The sequence below is a fragment of the Tachyglossus aculeatus genome, chromosome 21 (genome assembly GCF_015852505.1).
Source record: "Tachyglossus aculeatus isolate mTacAcu1 chromosome 21, mTacAcu1.pri, whole genome shotgun sequence".
NCBI classification, from domain to species: Eukaryota; Metazoa; Chordata; class Mammalia; order Monotremata; family Tachyglossidae; genus Tachyglossus; species Tachyglossus aculeatus.
The window spans coordinates 67,771,716-67,791,059 of NC_052086.1; the positions used below are offsets into that span (position 1 = coordinate 67,771,716).

Below are 19,344 nucleotides of genomic sequence, written 5' to 3' on the forward strand. Positions count from 1 at the left end.
CTTTTCACTCCAGCACTTGGTAAAATGCTAGGCACATAGTAAATGCTTTAGTATAGTGCTCTGCACACAGTAAGTGCCCAATGAATACCAGTGATTGATTAGCAAATATTGCTATCGTGCTGCACAAAATCATTTTTATTATGCAACACGGTATTTCTAAAAGCATTGTAGATTGAGTTGTCCCTCTCATTTGAAGACTTAAGAGTGGCTGTGTGGCTGAAAAGGCCAAGGTGGGATCCATAGTCCCAGCCAAAAGCAACCATTTCAGGAATCTGACATGTCTATGTGTTGCAGGAGTAAAACCCATTCAGAAATGTTCACAGCATGAGTTAATAACTTTCCTTGGCCTCGAGTACTCATGGTTTCCTTAGGAACATTTTTCAGTGCCCCTACGTCAGGAAAAATTTGGTTCTCCTGTTTCTTATAAAAATGATATTAATTTAAATAAGAACTTCTTCCTTGTGGAAACCTAGACTGCGGAGACAGGGAGAAGCCCACTTTCCTTGACAAGAAGTATGGAAGGAAGGATGCATGGCCTAGTGGAAAGAGCAAAAGCCTGGGAGTCAGAGGACCTGGGTTCTAATTCTGCTCTACCATTTGCCTGCTGTTTGACTTTGAGCAAGTCACTTCCCATCTCTGTGCCTCAATTTCCTCATCAGTAATATGGGGATTAAATATTACCTAATCTCCCTGCTCCTTCTGACCATGAGCACCATGTAGGTCAGGGACTCTGATCTGATTAACTTGCATCTGCCGTAGTGCTTGGCATATGGTAAATGTTTAACAAAGACCACAATTATTATTATAGGAGTAGGCTTTCACTTCTGGGGACTCCATGGCAGCTTAGCTGGTTGGTGGAAGCTATGGTAGCTAATAATAATAACTATGGTATTTGTTAAGCCCTTCTTATGTGCCAGGCACTGTACTAAGTACAGGCGTGGATACGTGCAAATGGGGTTGTACACAGTCCCTGTCCCACGTGGGGCTCACGGTCTTGATCCCCATTTTACAGATGAGGTAATTGAGGCACAGAGAAGTGAAGTGACTTGTCCAAAGTCTCACGGCAGACAAGTGGAGGATCAGAATTAGACCCCGTGATCTTCTGACTGCCAAGCCCCTGTTCTGTCTATTCCAGCACAGAAGCAGCATGGTGTATTTCCCCTGGCCCTACCCTCATTCACAGGGCAGTAGACCCAGGGACTCCTGGTTTTTCTGGAGTGCTACTGTGTCCGTTGTTGTCAGGGCCTGTACTTGCGGGGAATTGGGCTCGGTGTATCAAAGTGAATGTTATCTGTGAACTAGAAACAGGTCATCGACATGTACCACTTCAGTCTGTCCATAGCCTTCGTACAGCTCCAGCCCCGTCTGGCTCTTCCATTGCTCCCGCACTTCAGGGTTCAGGGGCTCCCCTCCAGTCAGGCAGTGTCTCAGGCTCTTGAATTTATACCTTCAAAATGTCCGAGTTGTATGGGGTCACCCCGGGGAAAAGACATTTTCGTTAGATTTCCAGGCTCTTTAAACTTTTAATCTGCTATGGTAATTAATCTCCCCTTTTAGACTGTAAACTTGTGGGCAGGGAATGGGTCTACCCACTCTGTTATATTCATTCATTTGTATTTATTAAGTGCTTACTGTGTGTAGAGCACTGAACTAAGCACTTGGGAAAGTACAATACACAGTAAACAGTGATATTTCCTGCCCACAATGACCTCACAGTCTAGAGAGGGGGAGACACAGTAAGAGCTCAATAAATGCAATCGACTGACTTTTGGCACAGTGTGGGGAAGTAAGACTTCCCCCCTCCTGTACCCTTTCCCTCCCCTTCTCCTTGTCCACATAGATAGGACACGAAATAAAACCAGTTCTCTTTACCTGATTGAAAGTGTCCAAGACGTGTCATTAGTATTACTACTACCACTACTGATTAGTATGAACAATCAGTGGCTACCTGGAAGGCCGAGTTACAGCTTTTCTGTGTGGTCACAGAGAAAAGACTTTGTCCAGTACCTCTTGAGATCTTTCTGCACGAGCATCCGGAAGACTGTAGGAGCACTACACAGGGTGGTGATGGGAAAGGTGGTGAGAGTCTAGGCAAGAGACAGACAGAGGAAAAATTACAAATAGACAAACGTGTGAACAAAGATCAAGAAAGAGGTTGAGAGTTTCAAACCTCAAAAATTCCCTTTGAAGTTCTGCCACACCCCACCAACAATTCCACACACTGAAGCATATTCAGCCTCCTAGGTCTAACTTCTCTGTGTTTACTAGTTTCCCTGAAGTTCATCATTTCTGGATCTATGTGTTTGAGTCTTTTTTGATTGTCAGCATTTCTCACATTAGTAAAGAGCTTTACGATTAGCTCCTCAAAAATCTTCCCAGGATTTTGTTTAGGGAAGTCGGGTAAGACAAAATGATCACAGTCCGGAGAACCTAAAGGCTGAATCAAGGACCTTGCAGTCAGAGGCAGGGAAGTGGGGGCAGGGAGGGACAGAAATTCAAATCTCCTGAGGCGACAGAGTCACCCTGACTGGTGACTTACCCCTCTGCCAAATGAGAGGTCCAAAATAACTCCCTGCTGCTTTTTCCTTTTGAAATGAATGAATTACTCCCTATAGCTGATTTCAGATTCAGTACCACCCATCAGAGAAGCCCAGGACTGCATCGTGGTTCTTAAAGATGTGGGGGAACCTAAATCTACTGAAATGTCCCTCCAGTCCCACATGACTTAGAGCAGAGAGTGAACTGGGGCTCTGCTGAGCAGCGTCAGCCAAGTGAGAAGTAGAGGGAGAACAGATGGGCCTTTGTAGGAGAAAGGTGATCTGGGCACCTGACCCAAGGAGTCTGGCTTTGTCAGGGATTTTCCTGGTTTCACGTAATCAAAATATTTCTTTAGGCTTGAGACGGTTGGATCATGATCATTGTTTCTTGGGTTGGGTCTCTTTGGTGACAACAACCTTGAGCGACAGTAGCAGAGCCAGAAAAATAAGCTGTAAGCTGCCAGAATAACACCTGAGTATTCTGGAGGGTATCAACTTTGCACACTGTTGAGGATATCAATTCTCTAGCTAAACAACCGTTCCGCCACTCTTAAGACAAGACTCTAATACTCCCTAAAGCTCCACATCCTGAGCAATCATTAGTTTGTGGTTTTCCTGGGTGCAATAGGAGAGCTTAAAGGATAAACCAAGGGAGCGATGATCACTCTTACATCTAGGAAGGTTTCCGCATCAAACTGATCCATGCTGTGCACAAAGACACACGCTCCCTGAAGCCACGAAGCAAAAACACTGCCAATGGCTGCCTTGATCCAGCCAGTGTCTGCCATGTTCCATATGATGTCTGAGGGGCTCAAATCCAGCCAGTACCTGAGCAAGATGGGGAAGATTAAAAACATCCTTGAACTCCATTCCTCTTCTGGAAGACAAGTCAGGGTGGCCCTGGGAGGAGGTAGCCTTAAATTTCTACATCTATAATGTTTTTCTCACAAATTTCCTGCTAGTGGAATAATGTCATTCCAATGCTCATTTCAGTTTTCCCCAAAAGGTACTGGTGACTTAGGGGCAGAGGCAGCAATGGAATCAGAGCCCATCCATGGTCTGCCCCTGAATCACACTGCCCAGGAAGGTGAGACCGCAAGATTCTTGAGGGCAGGGCTACCCACCCTCTTGTACTCTTCCAAATGTTTAGTACAGTGCTCTGCACACAATAAGCACTTGATAAATATCATTTGATTGATGGGGATGGGGCCTGGGGATGGAGATGAACTTGGAGCTAGCTAAAGGCCAGACCATTTCAGCTGGATAGGTCAACCCCCCCACTCTTTTTTTCTTCCAATGGCATTTTTTTATGGTATTTGTTAAGTGCTTACTATATGCCAGGAACTGTACTAAATGCTGGGATAGATACTAACTAATCAGGTGGGACATGGTCCTTGTCCCACATGGGGCTCACAGTCTTCATCCCCATTTTCCAGATAAGGGAACTGATGCACAATGAAGTGAAGGGACTTGGCCAAGGTCACAGAGCAGGCAAGTGATGTAGCCAGAATTAGAACCCAGGTCGTTCTTACTCCCAGGCCCGTGCACTATCCAGTAGATCATATTGCTTCTCCATAATGTCAATGGGTCAAAATGGGGAATGGGACACTGGATCATAATGAATGCTACCTGGGTTCTAATCCCAGCTCTGCCACTTGTCTGCTGTGTGGCCCTGGGCAAGTCACTTCACTTCTCTGGATCTCTGTTCCCTCATCTGGAAAATGGGGATTGAGACATGTGAGACAGGGAACGTTTCCAACCCAATTTGCTTGTATTCACCTCAGTGCTTAGAACAGTGCCTGGCACATAGTGAACGCTTAACAAATCGCTCAGTGGAAAGAGCATGAGCTTTGGAGTCAGAGGTCATGGGTTCGAATCCCGGCTCTGCCACATTCATTCACTCAATCGTATTTATTGAGCGCTTACTGTGTGCAGAGCACTGTACAAGCTCTTGGGAAGTACAAGTTGGCAACATATAGAGACGGTCCCTACCCAACAGTGGGCTCACAGGCTAGAAGGGGGAGACAGAGAACAAAACAAAACATATTAACAAAATAAAATAGAATAAACATGTACAAATAAAATAGAGTAATAAATACGTACAAACATATATACAGGTACATGCATATACATGTCTGCTGCGTGACCTTGGGCAAGTCACTTAACTTCTCGGAGCCTCAGTTACCTCATCTGTAAAATGGGGGTGATGACTGCGAGCTCCCCGCAGGACAACCTGATCACCTTGTATCCCCCAGCGCTTAGAACAGTGCTTTGCACATCGTAAGCGCTTCACAAATGCCATTATTATTATCATTATTAATAAATACCATTAAAAAAAAACCCAAGGAGAAGCAACATGGCCTAAAGGAAAGGGCATGGGTTAGGGAGTCAGGACCTGGGTTCTAATCCCAGCTCTGCCAATTGCTTGCTGTGTGACCTTGTGCAACTCACTCAACTTCTCTGTGCCTTAGCCCTCCTAGACCGTATTGAATAATACAGTCCTCCTCTACTTAGACTGTAATTCCCATGTGGGACAGGAACTGTATCCAACCAGATTAACTTATATCTACTCCAGTGTTTAGGACAGTAGAACAATGCTTAGAACAATGCTTAGAGAAGCAGCGTGGCTCAGTGGAAAGAGCCTGGGCTTGGGAGTCAGAGGTCATGGGTTCAAATCTCAGCTCCGCCACTTGTCAGCTGTGTGACTTTGGGCAAGTCACTTCACTTCTTTGGGCCTCAGTTACCTCATCTATAAAATGGGGATTAAGACTGTGAGCCCCACATGGGACAATCTGATCACCTCGTATCCTCCCCAACGCTTAGAACAGTGCTTTGCACATAGTAAGCGCTTAACAAATGCCATCAAAAAAAATATGCTGATTTCTGCAGCTTTGGACAATGACAACCCTACTCGACTTCACCTCTGGAGTTGGACCATTCTATAGATAAGTCCTTCCTACTGAAATGCTGATGGTAAGGAGGCAGTCTAGCCTAGTGGGAAGGATATCAGCCTATGAGACAGGAGTCCTAAATTCTCAACACAGCTCTGCTATTCAACTGCTGGGTGACCTTAGGCAAGTCACTTAACCTTCAGAGTGCGGGTTTCTGACAGTATCTCCAAGGGTCAGGCAGAGGGCAAAATCAGGCCCCTATTTATTTGTGCCCCAGAGAGTGAGTGGAGCCATCTGCCCTACCTTCCACAAAGGGTGAAGCCAATCCCCAAGCTGCTCTGGGAATGCTGGGCCATTTTGGGGGTGCCGGTGGTTCCACTGGTGAAATAGATGGCCATCGGGTCCCGACTCCCTGTCTTCACGCAGCTGTGCTCCGTGGAGGCCGATCTGCAGGATGCAGAGCCTCATCAGGGGTGAACACTGAGGAAAGCGCTTGCCCCCCGCAGGCATTTTGCCAGGCCCATCCCCCTTGCTCCGCGGGTTACCCCCGGCCTCCCCACAGAGGGTTGTCTGAGAGAAACTCCACTTATTTTGCAGGAAAGAACAGGAAACACCCCTGGCTCTATTCACCTTCCCCACAGGACATTTGTCCTGTGACCCAGAGACAGCGCAGCCAATGCTTCATGAGCCATGATTTTTGGAAATGGCGCTGGGGGAGAGATCTAGAAAATCATCATCAATCGTATTTATTGAGCGCTTACTGTGTGCAGAGCACTGTACTAAGCGCTTGGGAAGTACAAGTTGGCAACATATAGAGACAGTCCCTACCCAACAGTGGGCTCACAGTCTAAAAGAGATGGGAAAGGAGGAGGAAAGAAGATGGGAAAGGAGATGGGAAAGGAGGAGGAAAGGAGGAGGGGAGGAGGAAAGGAGGAGGGAAGGAGATGGGAAAGGAGGAGGAAAGGAGATGGGAAAGGAGGAGGGAAGGAGATGGGAAAGGAGGAGGGAAGGAGATGGGAAAGGAGGAGGGAAGGAGATGGGAAAGGAGAAAGGAAGGAGATGGGAAAGGAGGAAAGGAGAAGGGAAGGAGAAGGGAAAGGAGGAAGGAAGGAGAAAGGAAAGGAGGAGGGAAGGAGATGGGAAAGGAGGAGGGAAGGAGATGGGAAAGGAGGAAGGAGAAAATGGAAATCCAAAGACATTCTACTACACCTCACAAAACTCTGGACATTTCAGATTTGGGCCAGAAGAGATCCAGTACTCACTTAAACAGCTCTCCATAGTTCAGCCACCCCTCCCGTTGGGTCCTCGACACCAAGAGTTTTGTCTCCAGAGCTGGACAGTCTGTCGCAATCGAGTCGACTGCCAGGGCCACAGCCTCGCTGGTGACAATGCACTTGGCCTTGGAAACCTGCAGGCGGTACTGAATGTCCTTCGCTGTCAGCTGAGTGGTCCCTGGCATAAAGACGAGTCCTGGAGGAGCCGAGAATTCAAGGATAAATGTATTCAGGAACTCACTGAGGGTCCAGTGAGTTCAGCTCTCTGGTGGGTTAAGTTTTAAAACACTTGGTTCCTTATCAGAGCAGTAGGGTAATGAAAGGAATTCAAGAAAGTTGAAAACTTTCAAGAGTGTTGAGGACAGGAGGAGAGGACTGAGATTATCCAGGGCCAGAAAATAAGCTGTTAGAAAGTCAAGAGTGGGTTATAATCAGCAGCAAGTCTTCTGAACAGAAAGGATATCATTTAATTCCTGACTCTTCATTGGAAGACCTGATAGCACCATGTCCCATGGGGTTAACAGGTAGAGGTGATCAAACATTATTAGTTTTTGATTTTTGGTAAGTATCTGGTTGATGGATGTACTTACTTGATTGTGAATAACTGGAAAGGACAGTCGACTACACTTCAAATGAACCCAACTCTTCCCCAAGAGAAGGGATACTTTCCACCATCCCGAGGGAAGGGTCCTACTAAATCTGGGGAATTAGTAAAATACACACAAATGTGCAGAATACACCAGGCTACTATTGTACGCCAGTGACTGTCCTAATGTCAGTGAGGCAACTTGGGCTCTACTCATCTCCAACACCTCCTCCTCTCTCAGAGCCTTTCTGTCTGACAATTGCTGTCCACTTGACAGCTGCCTGGCCTATTGGAAATATGAGGAGGGGGTCCAGAAGTCAGCAGGCCCAGCCAATTCCTCTATTTAAGGTCTGGGACCTGAAGCTCAGGTCTAGGGCTCACCCATCTTTCTTGTTGGGTAACTCCAACGTCATATATAGGTAGTGAACATAAATGGAACTCCAGCTGCTCAGCAAATAGTTGTGCAACAACTAATTAAGAATCTTTCCAACAAGCCAGGCTACACTGATTAACTTTGGTAAAGCCCACAAACACCGATAAATTCTCAGTTTAATAACACACATACGAAGAATGAGATCAACAGTGTTCTCTGACCCCACAGTTCAGTGAAGCCTGAAATAGTTTGGGTTCTTTAAGACCTTGTTTATTTACCTTTAATATTATGCCTTGGTCTTTGCTTTTCAACTTATCTGCAAGCAGAGAGTACTGACATTTTTTAACAATAAATCAGGGTAAACATTGATCTTCTGGGTTTTGGGCTTGCCCAGTGATTGAGCAATGTTAAGGAATGCTACTGACCTGTTCTCATACAAGCCACGTTGACAAGCCACCACTCAGGGATCCGTGGGAGAATCACTGCCACTCTGTCTCCCCTTTGCAGGCCACATGGTTTGGAGAGGACATTGGCCACTTTCTGGGATAAGATGCCCATCTCCTTAAAGGTCCACTTCACCTCTTCTCCTTTCCCATTGACCCACCACAGGGCTGGGTTGGCTGGTCTCTCTCCACTCTGGGCCAAGGCAAAGGAGAGACAGGAGGGAGCTCAGAGTCACTGGAAGTGGACATCAAGGGACAATATTCACCCTCCTTTCCTGGGCAATACCTAAGCATCCACTAAGAAGGCACCTATCCGTCTGAAATGTCTTAGCAGCAGCCCAGCCTGGTGATCAGGGCATGGGCCGGAAGACCTCTGGAGATCTTAAGGGACGATGAAGTGAATTACTCACCCCTTCCCAATCTCCAGGTATTGAATTTTCACAAGTACGGATTTCAGAAAGCAGCTCTTTGGCAAGTCACTTCACTGTACCTCATCCGTAAAATGAGGAATTAAGCCCCATGAGGGACAGGGACTGTGTCCAGCCCAATTTGCTTGTATCCACCTCAGCGCTTAGTTTAGTGTCTGGCACATAGCAAAGGCTTAAACACCACAATAAATCAATTTCGGATCACAGTGAAGGACTGTGGAGAGGCAAATCACTTGCTGCAGAGGAAAAAGAGAGAGCAGGGGCTAATTGGAGTTGAGTCATTTCTTCTGCAATACTGAGGTTGGGTTCCTAAAGAACCTGGTACTCATAAAACTTACATGGAAGTACACATGCCATGTCTGACACCACATGCATGTAAAAAACTGACAGTGAGTTATATTGTATAAAGATGGGTTGTAATCCCAGCTCCGCCACTTGTCTGCTGCGTGACCTTGGGCAAATCACAGCGTGGCATAGTGGATAGAGCTTAGGTTTGGGAGCCAGAAGGTCATGAATTCTAATCCCAGCTCTGCCACTTGTCTGCTGTGTGACTGTGGGTAAATCACTTCACTTCTCTGGGCCTCAGTTACTTCATCTGTAAAATGGGGATTGAGACTGTGAGCCCCACATGGGACAGGGACTGTGTCCAACCAGATTTGCTTGTATCCATCCCAGCGCTTAGTATAGTGCCTGGCACATAGTAAGCACTTTACAAATATCATAATTATTTTAATTATTATTCTCTGTGCCTCAGTTACGTCATCTGTAAAATGGGGATTAAGAATGAGAGCCTCTTGCGGGACATGAACTGTGTTCAACTTTGTATCTACCCCAGTACTTAGTACAGTGGCTGGCACATAACAAGTGCTGCTAACCTCCCCAATGTGCCTCGTTCTTGCCTGTCCCATTGTCGACCCCTGGCCCATGTCCTACCTCTGGCCTGGAATGCCCTCCCTCCTCACATCCACCAAACTAGCACACTTCCCCCACTTCAGAGCCCTACTGAAAGCTCACCTCCTCCAGGAGGCCTTTCCAGACTGAGCCCCCCTTTTTCTCTGCTCCTCCTCCCTTCCCCATCGCCCCTACTCCCTCCCTCTGCTCTACTTCTCTCCCCACCCCACAGCACTTGTGTATATATGTACATATTTATTATTCTATTTATTTTATTAATGATGTGTATTATCAATTATTCTACTTATTTACATTGATGCTATTGATGCCTATCTACTTGTTTTGTTTTGTTGTCTGTCTCCCCCGTTCTAGACTGTGAGCCTGTTGCTGGGTAGGGATTGTCTCTATCTGCTGCCGAATTGTACTTTCCAAGGGCTTAGTATAGTGCTCTGCACACAGTAAGCGCTCAATAAATACAATTGAATGAATGAAAGTGCTTAACAGATGCCATAAAAAAAGATGGACACATTTTTGGATGAAGGTTTCCTAATTCCCCAACAGCATTCTATCCAGAACATGTGTCACTGACTACTTGGCCGTGGGGGAATGAGGATGGAAGAATAAATCACCCATATCAATCTGAAAAGACCAACATTAGCAGACATCCAACTATTTAAACATGTTCTCAATCACATGGCTATCTTTCCATTCTCTCTGTCCTCCAATCTGTAATTAATCTGTGTCTCACATTAAGCTCTTTGAAGGCTATTCTAACTCTACCGTACTGTCCTCAAGCATTGCGAACAGGGTCTACACACATCAAGTGTTCAGTAAATGCTATTGTTTAATCATCATCATCATCAATCGTATTTATTGAGCGCTTACTATGTGCAGAGCACTGTACTAAGCGCTTGGGAAGTACAAATTGGCAACATATAGAGACAGTCCCTACCCAACAGTGGGCTCACAGTCTAAAAGGGGGAGACAGAGAACAAAACCAAACATACTAACAAAATAAAATAAATAGAATAGATATGTACAAATAAAATAAATAAACAAATAGAGTAAAAAATATGTGCAAACTTATATACATATATACAGGTGCTGTGGGGAAGGGAAGGAGGTAAGATGGGGGCATGGAGAGGGGGACGAGGGGGAGAGGAAGGAAGGGGCTCAGTCTGGGAAGGCCTCCTGGAGGAGGTGAGCTCTCAGCAGGGCCTTGAAGGGAGGAAGAGAGCTAGCTTGGCGGATGGGCAGAGGGAGGGCATTCCAGGCCCGGGGGATGACGTGGGCCGGGGGTCGATGGCGGGACAGGCGAGAGCGAGGTACGGTGAGGAGATCAACGGTGGAGGAGCGGAGGGTGCGGACTGGGCTGTAGAAGGAGAGAAGGGAGGTGAGGTAGGAGGGGGCGAGGTGATGAAGAGCCTTGAAGCCCAGGGTGAGGAGTTTCATTGATCGCTGAAGGTCAACAATGTCTCTACCTTTTCCAAATGAGCCCATCTGTCCAACACATCACTGGCAAAGTTAAAGTGTTCCGGCAACTCTTGCTCACAACGGTTTATGGCCTCACAGTCAGCGAAGGTCAGCGGGGCCCAAGTCCTGGTGTCCCTGTGAAACCATCGGCCTTGTGGCTTAAGGTTCCAGAGAAACTTCAGGGTTTGGACCTGGATGAAAATCTTCATGTTGCAGCAGCGTCTTAGAAAACAAACATATACCGCGACAGAAGAAATGAGGAAAATATCAGCCCTTTCTTTCCCTCCCAAAAATGCTCTCAAAAAAATTTGGGGTTTATCCACGGTCTACAATTGCGAAACTCCGTGTGAAAATCGATTCACTTTTAGACATGGAAGGAGTGAAACATAGGGAGGGGGTTTTAGAAAACTGATCCCTGCCAAACTCCTGTTACTCCACCAGAGCTGGAAGACATTTTGGGAAGGTACCTTTAAGAGTAAGGACAAATGGGTGGAATTATCAGGATGGGAATGTAAAATAATAATAATAATAATGAAAATAACATTTGCCAGACACTGCACTGAGCTCAAAATGATCAGATCAGACCCAGTCCCTGGGCCATCTAGGGTTCACAGTTTAAGGAAGAGGGAGAAATAGATATTTAATCCCTATTTTACAGAGGAGGAAACTGAGGCCCAGTTAAGTAACTTTCCCAAGCTCACAAAGCAGGAAAGTGATGGATTAGAATTCCAGGGATGGCAGGGTACCAGTTCTTCCCTCTTGTAAATAAGCGTATCTCAGTAGAAAATGCAATTTGAAAGGGGGTAGTCAAAAGGGAGTGGTAAGTGGGGGAGAAATGGGGTTTTCCGAGGGCATTTTCATCCCTTCTATCCTTGGAAACTCACAGATGAAACCTCCTCACTGTAGATTCATTTTTTCCCCTAAAGGACTAGAGGTCCCCTCTCTTTACCACAAAAACCTTGAAGAAACCCCCATTTAACTCCAGAAATAAGGCTCATTACCCAACATGGCCCCCTCCTAAGGGACATCATGTCTTGGAGATCTTCTCCTATCCCCTGGCAACCTGAGACTGAAGACCTTAAGAGGCCCACTTCAAATGAGGCTCACCCAGGGGGCTTTAGGGGGCCAAATGAGAAGCAGCGTGGCCTAGTGGAAAGAGAACAGGCCTGGAAGTCAGAGGACCTGGGTTCTAACGTCGGCTCTGTCATTTGTCTGCTGTGTGACCTTGGGCAAGTCACTTTACTTCTCTGGGCCTCAGCTACCTCATCAGTGAATTGGGGATTAAGACTGTGATCCCCATGTGGGTCATGGACTATGTCCAACCTGGTTATCTTGTATCTACCCCAGTGCTTGCATACAGTAAGCGTTTAACAAATACTTTTGAAAAAATGGCCCTGAAAGCCACCTGCAGCTTGGAAGGTCAAGCTCTCTCCCCTGCAAATGGAAAACCCACACAGGAATCTCGTGTGTGCAAGCATTTTTAGGCCAGTGGATTAAATCGAGCCAACAGAGAAACAAAGAGCCTCTCAGTCTTAGCCTGCCCAAGACTCTGCCTCACTTAGAACTGCCTTCAGGAGCCAGGAGATATGAGAAGAAACTAGATCCATCCTTTTTCTTAAAATGCATAAACACCATTATTGGCCTCTTCATTAATGTGCAGGCAATCTTGAAATGCTTACATTGTCTTAAATTCTACAGCTTGTCTCAACTTTACAGGCCATCTTTTGGGGGGTTTCATCATAGCCTCCTTTACAGGACTAGCTCCAGGGGCATGGAGAAGGGTGATGCATGTACACGCAAATCACAGGAAAATGATTTTCAAATCTGCAGTAGGGAAGGGAAGAAGTTGAAATTAAAAGGGGGCAGGGGGGAGCAGTTTGGGAGAAACTGGGAGGGTGTGGGGGGGGGGAAGAGGGAGATTATCCAATTGCCAGGAGAAGTAATCAAGGAGGGACAACATGTCCATTTTACTTCCAATGAAGTAAATGAAGTAGGAAGTAGGAAGTCTGCTCTCCTACTTGTGGGTGGGGAATGTGACACCAACTCTTTTATACTGTACTCTCCCAAGCACTTAGTACAGTGCTCTGCACACAGTAAGTGCTCAATAAATGTGATTTATTGATTGAACTTTTCTAACACCATGTAAGTATATTAACGTGGCTCTAGTGTTCATCCTGCATTCATTTTATACACAATTCTAACTGATTCCTGTCAAAAATAGGGTATCCAACTTTGGTCTAGGAATGAATCCCCCTTTATAACTTCCTTCCTTTGGGATAATTTGCTCTGACTTACAACGCAGTTTCCAGGGAACCAATGCCTATATCGAGACATAATAATCAGTAAAAATAATGGCCCAATTAATAAGACAGCAATAATCATGTGTTGACCTGAAAGGGTTTCCGAGCCCTCCCTAGGAATTTTTTGATCTTAATAATATTTAGAGAGGGGTGGGATGAAGCCAGGCTAGGGAAGCGGGAGAGGAGGAAAGGAAAATGGAGAGTGAGTGAGGAAGGGAGGGAGATGATTCCACTTTCTCAGTCATAAAAATGAGAACATCATCTGCTCCTTGGGAGAGATTAATGCAGTCACAGTCCTAGATGTAGAGTTCATCTTCTTTCTTCTAGAAAGAAGCCACTGACTAAATGGAGCCATGAGCGATTTTTTGAGTGGTGAAGGATAGCTCAGTTTTTCAGGCCCCTGGTTTCTTTCGTGCTACTTTTTTTCAGAGCAAAAATCATTCAGAGAATCATAAAACCAATATTTTCAGGAACAATATCTCTGAAAAGGCCTCTTCTTTCAGAATGAACATTTCTGACTGGCTAGTATCTTCACACTGGTTAGAACCACAGGGTTTCTGTAAAGTGAAAACAAATTTGGAAAAAGTTCCACAATTTTTAAGAGGTTGGAAGTGACTGTTACAGTAACCTACCAGAGACTTTCCAAACCCTTCCCAGTTGGGGAGAACAGCTGATCTCCATGCCAAGGAATCAAAGTGATCGAGATTTTGTCTGGATGTGGGAATGGCACTCAATGACTAAGTAACACCAGGAGGCAGAGACTGCTTAGGCACTTAATCAATGTCAAAACCATTTACCAAGTCTCCTAATCCCTCATGATCAGGGTTCTTCAGTGGATCATCGGACAGGTTTATCCCTACCATAAGATGTTCAACAAAAGTCCTTACCGTGTTGTTTTCAGTTCAGCAGAGCTCCTTTGTGGCCCAGGTCTGGGAGTGCCAGAAATCCGCTCCTTCCCTAAACTCCTTCTCTGTTTGTCTGTCTAAACCATTGCAGCATTGAACCACTAGTGCTCAGGAGGAAGGACTTTAGCCTCCTGGGAGTGGAGATTTTGTTTCTCTGGACAACCAGTTGTTAAAGGGGTAATATCTTATAAGGCCGTGAGATGAGAAAAGAAGAAAAAAAATACCACAAGGACGTCCCCCTTTTGGTTCAGTACCAGAGAAGAATAAATACCACAAGGACGTCCCCCTTTTGGTTCAGTACCAGAGAAGAATGGATAATCCATTTAGTATTCAGCTGTGTTTTCTTTAGGGGGAGCAAGTGGTATCGAAAATCATTGGACATGAGTAACCTGACACTAAAGCGTCAAAATAATTGTCCCACAACACCCTGTGTGGGATTCAGAGTTGGTGTGCTCTGCAATTGTGGCACAAGTGGATCTTGCCTGGCAAATCTGCTCTAAGGACTTAAGTGGCAAACCCCTGGACCTATGCCAGATACAAAATGACCTCCCACACCATTAGAGGCCTCTTGGACTCGCACCCCTTCAGAGAGAAGGGGAACAATGCCTTTAAAAATCAGCCAGAGCCTTGGCTGGGAAACACCTTGGGTGAAGCTTGGCAAGGATAACATTAAAAGAGAATAGTTTGGGTGATGGGTAAGTCACTTTAAGTGTCTCCCCTTCTCTGTTTAGAGAATGAGTTGGTTCTGACAACTTTATGGGATGCTATTCTCCTGCCCTACAGTAGGAGACTGAATAGTGACACAGCATTTTTGGCTTCTAATAATAATAATGATGGTATTTGTTAAGCACTTACTATGTGCCAAGCACTGTCCTAAGCGCTGGGATAGATACAAGGTTATCAGGTTGTCCCACATGGGGCTCATAGTCTTAATCCCCATTTTACAGATGAGGTAACTGAGGCACAGAGAAACTAAGTGACTTGCTCAAAGTCACACAGCTGACAAGTGGAGGAGCTGGAATTAGAACCCATGACATCTGACTCCCAAACCCGTGCTCTTTCCACTAAGCCACACTGCTTCTCTGGCCATTGCTGCTTCTACTTCCTCACTATGCACTGAGGGGAGTTTGAAGGCAGGAAATGGAGCAGCCATGTGAGTGGGCAACCCTTCCCTGGATCCCAACACAGAGAGGAGAGACAGTAGTGTAATGGATGGCCTCTTCTTCCCCCAAAATGTCCAGACCTGTCATTCAGCCAAGATTTCCCACTTGGAGTAGAGCCCCTTACAGGACACTGGAATTTTAAAAGGAAAAATTTTATCTCCAAAAGGAGCTTTCAATCTACTGGGGAAGGGAGGGGAAGAGGGTGAAATGCCCTATTTCTGGCTGCCTGGCCTTCTGTTTCCTTGGACTTGGGACCAATTTTTCCCTTTTATCTATGAAACTAGGTGAATTATTTCATTTTGGCAACCAGGCATTTAGCGAGAGAGAAAGAAACCCCAAAATCTGCAAACATTACTCAAGGAGGAAGTCAGAAATCCTCTGTAATGGAATAAGAAAAGTGATAATGCATATTCATGCTGAATAAGGAAGACCAGTGCCTTCTGGTGCATAGATTCTTTTTCCTGAAAGCCAACAAGAGACACCTGAGTCAGCAGTGAGATATGATAGAGGTGAGAAAAGGAAGAACCTTCAGGAACTTCGGGATAAGTTGTACTGCTAACTTGTACTTCCCAAGCGTTTAGTACAGTGTTCTGCACACAGTAAGCGCTCAACAAATACGATTGAATGAATGAATGGACTAAAGGAGTCAAAGTGGAGAGTGAGACAAAGGCAGGCAAAGTTCTGGAAGGACCAAGACATGGGTGATGTAGGACAAACAATGATCAAAAATGAAATGCAGTGTGACTCAGTGGAAAGAGCACGGGCTTGGGAGGAAGAGGTCCTGGGTTCAAATCCCGGCTCCGCCGCTTGTCAGCTGTGTGACTTTAGGCAAGTCACTTAACTTCTCTGGGCCTCAGTTACCTCATCTGTAAAATAGGCATTAAGATTGTGAGCCCCGCATGGGACAACCTGATCACCTTGTATCCTCCCCAGCGCTTAGAACAGTGCTTTGCACATAGTAAGCACTTAACAAATACCACAATTATTATTATTATTAAATGCCTAAAGATCAATCAACTTTCAACCATTTAAGGTTTAATCAGTAATAGTCCAGTCAATGATGAATCAATTATCAATAGGTGAAGGTAGGGGTTGCCCAGATTCCGAGATTTAGCCAACCTACTCACTGTGCCATAGTCTCATCTCTCTCACCACCAACCTCTCACTCACACTTTCCCTTCTGCCAGGAGCCATCTCCCACTTCACATCCAGCATATCACTGCTCTTTGCTTCTTCACAGCCCTTCTGAGATCACAGCTTCACCAAGAGGTCTTCCCTAATTAACCTCTCACCTTCCCATCCTATTTCCCCCACCTGCTGCCACTCCATCACTTCCACACCACCTCAGCACTGGGGTCCTCATCCCCACCTGCCTCACCTGTAGGACTACTGAGACAATCTCTAAACTCCTGGGCTCTCCCATACCTGCATTTGTTTTAGTATTCATCTTTCTTGATAAGTTGTAAGCTCCTTTAGGTCAAAGTAATGTCTGTGAAGTCTGTTATATTTCCCCAAGTGATTAATACAGTCCCCTATAGGAGTACTCAGTAAATACCACTGATTGATTGACTTAGGTCTCCTCTCCAAGGCAGCCCATTTTGGGGAGCCAACAAATTGGGGAAAAAATCCCAGGTGGATTACTTGAAAGGAAGGAGTCCAGCCCAGGCAGGTTTACAGGCAGAATTACTGTCCTGGCTAGTCAGTAAGTAGTTCCACTCCTTAAACCTTCCTGGCTTGTCTAATGTTGCCCCTGACTGATGAGTTGGAATTTCACAGGAAGTGGCCACTTCCCACCTGACAGTGGTGTGGCTGGGACCTGGCATTGGCCTTGGCCTTGGAGCCAGGTTGGCTCCAGGGGATCCCTAGAGCCCAGGGAGGGCAGGTCCCAAATTGAGTGGAGAAGACCAGGCCTCCTCAGCCTTCTCTGCTCCAGGGCTCCGATTGTTGCAGGCGGAGGCTCCGGTAGATCATGATTTCTTAATGACTGACCTTTCTGGTTGGCTTTATTTTGATTTTTGGAAATAATGATTGTCTTTGGCCAAAATTCACTTTTAGAAGTTTAATTTCGGGTCATTTGTGCCCCCCTTCACAACCAGTTTTAAGAGAAAGGCCAGAGAAAGTTAGACCCCTGAAGATGAGGCCTGACTTGGCCTGCCAAGAAACAGAAAAGAGGTACTACTTGCAGAAAAAATGATCAGAGGCTTTTCAGATATGGGCAGTCTCTGGGGAGGGATGGTGGCGGCCAGGGAACAGGGGATTTCAGAAGCAACTGTCAATAGTCTTTGCCAATTGGCAACTGGACCCAAAGGAATATTTCAGTCATCTTATCGCTTTCCTCTGGCTGAAAGACAGTGCTCTTGGGGAGAGGATTGGTAGGTTTGACCATCACCAACAGTATTTCTTTCTTGAGCTCCCACTATGGGCAGGGCACTGTGCAAGGTGCATGGGAATGCATATATAGTAGGAGAAAGACACTTGGTTTCTTAGTGACCAGTCTTTCAACCCCTGATCACTTGATTCCTGGACAATTTCACGCCGGACCATATCAAACCCCATGAGTGAAGCAAAGGTGGCACAATAATAATAATAATTTTGGCAATTAAGTGTTTACTATGTACCAATGTATTAGGCACTGAAGTACATACCTAAAAATCAGATTGGACAGAGTTCCTATCCCAAAATTTTAGGTGGAGGAATAACAGGTTTTTAATCTTTAATTTAAAGTTGAGGAAAGACCCAGAGAAGTTAAGTGACTACATGTGGCAGTGCTAGGGTTAGAACTCAGTTCTTCTGATTCCCAGGTCTGTGCCTTTTCCATTAGGTCCCGCTGTTTCTCAAAAAAGAGATGCTATGGATGAGAGAGGATATATGAGTCACCCCTGCCTCCTCTGGGAACTTCCATGTTCCCATCAATACCCTCATCTTCCCATACCCTGGAGTGGAGAAGGTGGGTCAGAGGGGTGCCAGCCCCTGATAGGCCCTGCCCTGCCTCAGGGACCAGAAAGAACAAGCTAGTGGAAGGGGAGCCCTTCTATCGTGTCACCCCTCCCCTCTGCCAGAGGGTGTGGCCATGGCCTAGTGATCTCAAGAGATCAGTGTGGGGCTGGCATTGCCAGATCGTAGAAATGCCAGCGAGGAAATTCATTCATTCATTCAATCGTATTTATTGAGCGCTTACTATGTGCAGAGCACTGTTCTAAGTGCTTGGGAAGTACAAGTTGGCAACATATAGAGATGGTCGCTACTCAACAACAGGCTCACAGTCTAGAAGGGAGAAACAGACAACAAAACAAAACATATGGACAAGTGTCAAGTCGTCAGAACAAATAGGTGAGAAATGAAGGTGAGAAATGCCTCACCTTCAAGCTAAATCAGCCTCAAGTGTGCCCTCTGTCTTTAAACCCACAGACATTTCCTTCCACTCGTTTTGGTCCAAGTATGGAGCCCCCCAACCCTGGAGATAATCTTGGGGCCGTCACCCACCTGCCCCTTCTTCTTTGCTCCCTGAGCGGTGGTTTCAGTATGCAGGTATGGGAATCCTGACAGTACAGTGGCAGGCTTCCCCAGAGCCTCCACAGAATTTCTTCCATGTGCTTCATCTAATTCTTTATGTGCTGCCATTACCCATGAAATAAGTAATGAAATAAAATGACTTAGAGTTAAAGGACCTGGAGTTAAATGACTGGGAGTCAAATAATGTAGAACCAGTAATTGCCCACCTGCAATTTATTTAAGTGTCACTCTCCCTAGTTAGGTTGGTATGATCTTTGAGGGCAGGTGTTGTGTCTACTAACTCTAAAGCCTTAGTACTCTAAGGCTCTGCACACAATAAAATCTCAATAAATACTATTGATTGATTGCCCTGGAGAAGTTTACCATCTAATAGTTTTCCTTACCACTGTAGTATTCCTCTCATCATTGGGCCATGTGGACTCCAGGGGCGCTTGCTATATGAGAACATCACAGCCGAAGGGCGTTGAGGGATTACCGGATTGCTCCTGTGACGCCTCTAAAAGACTCTTGGAGAGCCCAGGTACTTTTTCACTAACTAACCTGATTGACACATCTGGGGCCTCATTA

The 19,344-nt window shown here is 45.8% G+C and overlaps 1 protein-coding gene across 2 annotated transcripts in view; it reads right to left on the reverse strand.

Annotated features, from left to right (window-relative positions):
• The window catches only part of LOC119942430 (acyl-coenzyme A synthetase ACSM4, mitochondrial-like), a 30,054-nt gene that overhangs the window by 7,521 nt on the left and 3,189 nt on the right, over nucleotides 1-19,344 (reverse strand). Inside the window, exons 1-8 of one of the 2 annotated variants that reach the window (XM_038763240.1) lie at nucleotides 14,084-14,231; nucleotides 10,905-11,118; nucleotides 8,087-8,297; nucleotides 6,691-6,898; nucleotides 5,732-5,875; nucleotides 3,209-3,365; nucleotides 2,008-2,087; nucleotides 1,324-1,447 (exon numbers count right to left, since the gene is read on the reverse strand). In XM_038763240.1, the coding sequence (XP_038619168.1) occupies nucleotides 1,324-1,447; nucleotides 2,008-2,087; nucleotides 3,209-3,365; nucleotides 5,732-5,875; nucleotides 6,691-6,898; nucleotides 8,087-8,297; nucleotides 10,905-11,105 (1,125 nt within the window). In that variant the 5' untranslated portion in view covers nucleotides 11,106-11,118; nucleotides 14,084-14,231. Of the gene's footprint in view, nucleotides 1-1,323; nucleotides 1,448-2,007; nucleotides 2,088-3,208; nucleotides 3,366-5,731; nucleotides 5,876-6,690; nucleotides 6,899-8,086; nucleotides 8,298-10,904; nucleotides 11,119-14,083; nucleotides 14,232-19,344 lie in introns of those variants that run through there. The other variant, XM_038763241.1, reaches the window with a different exon arrangement.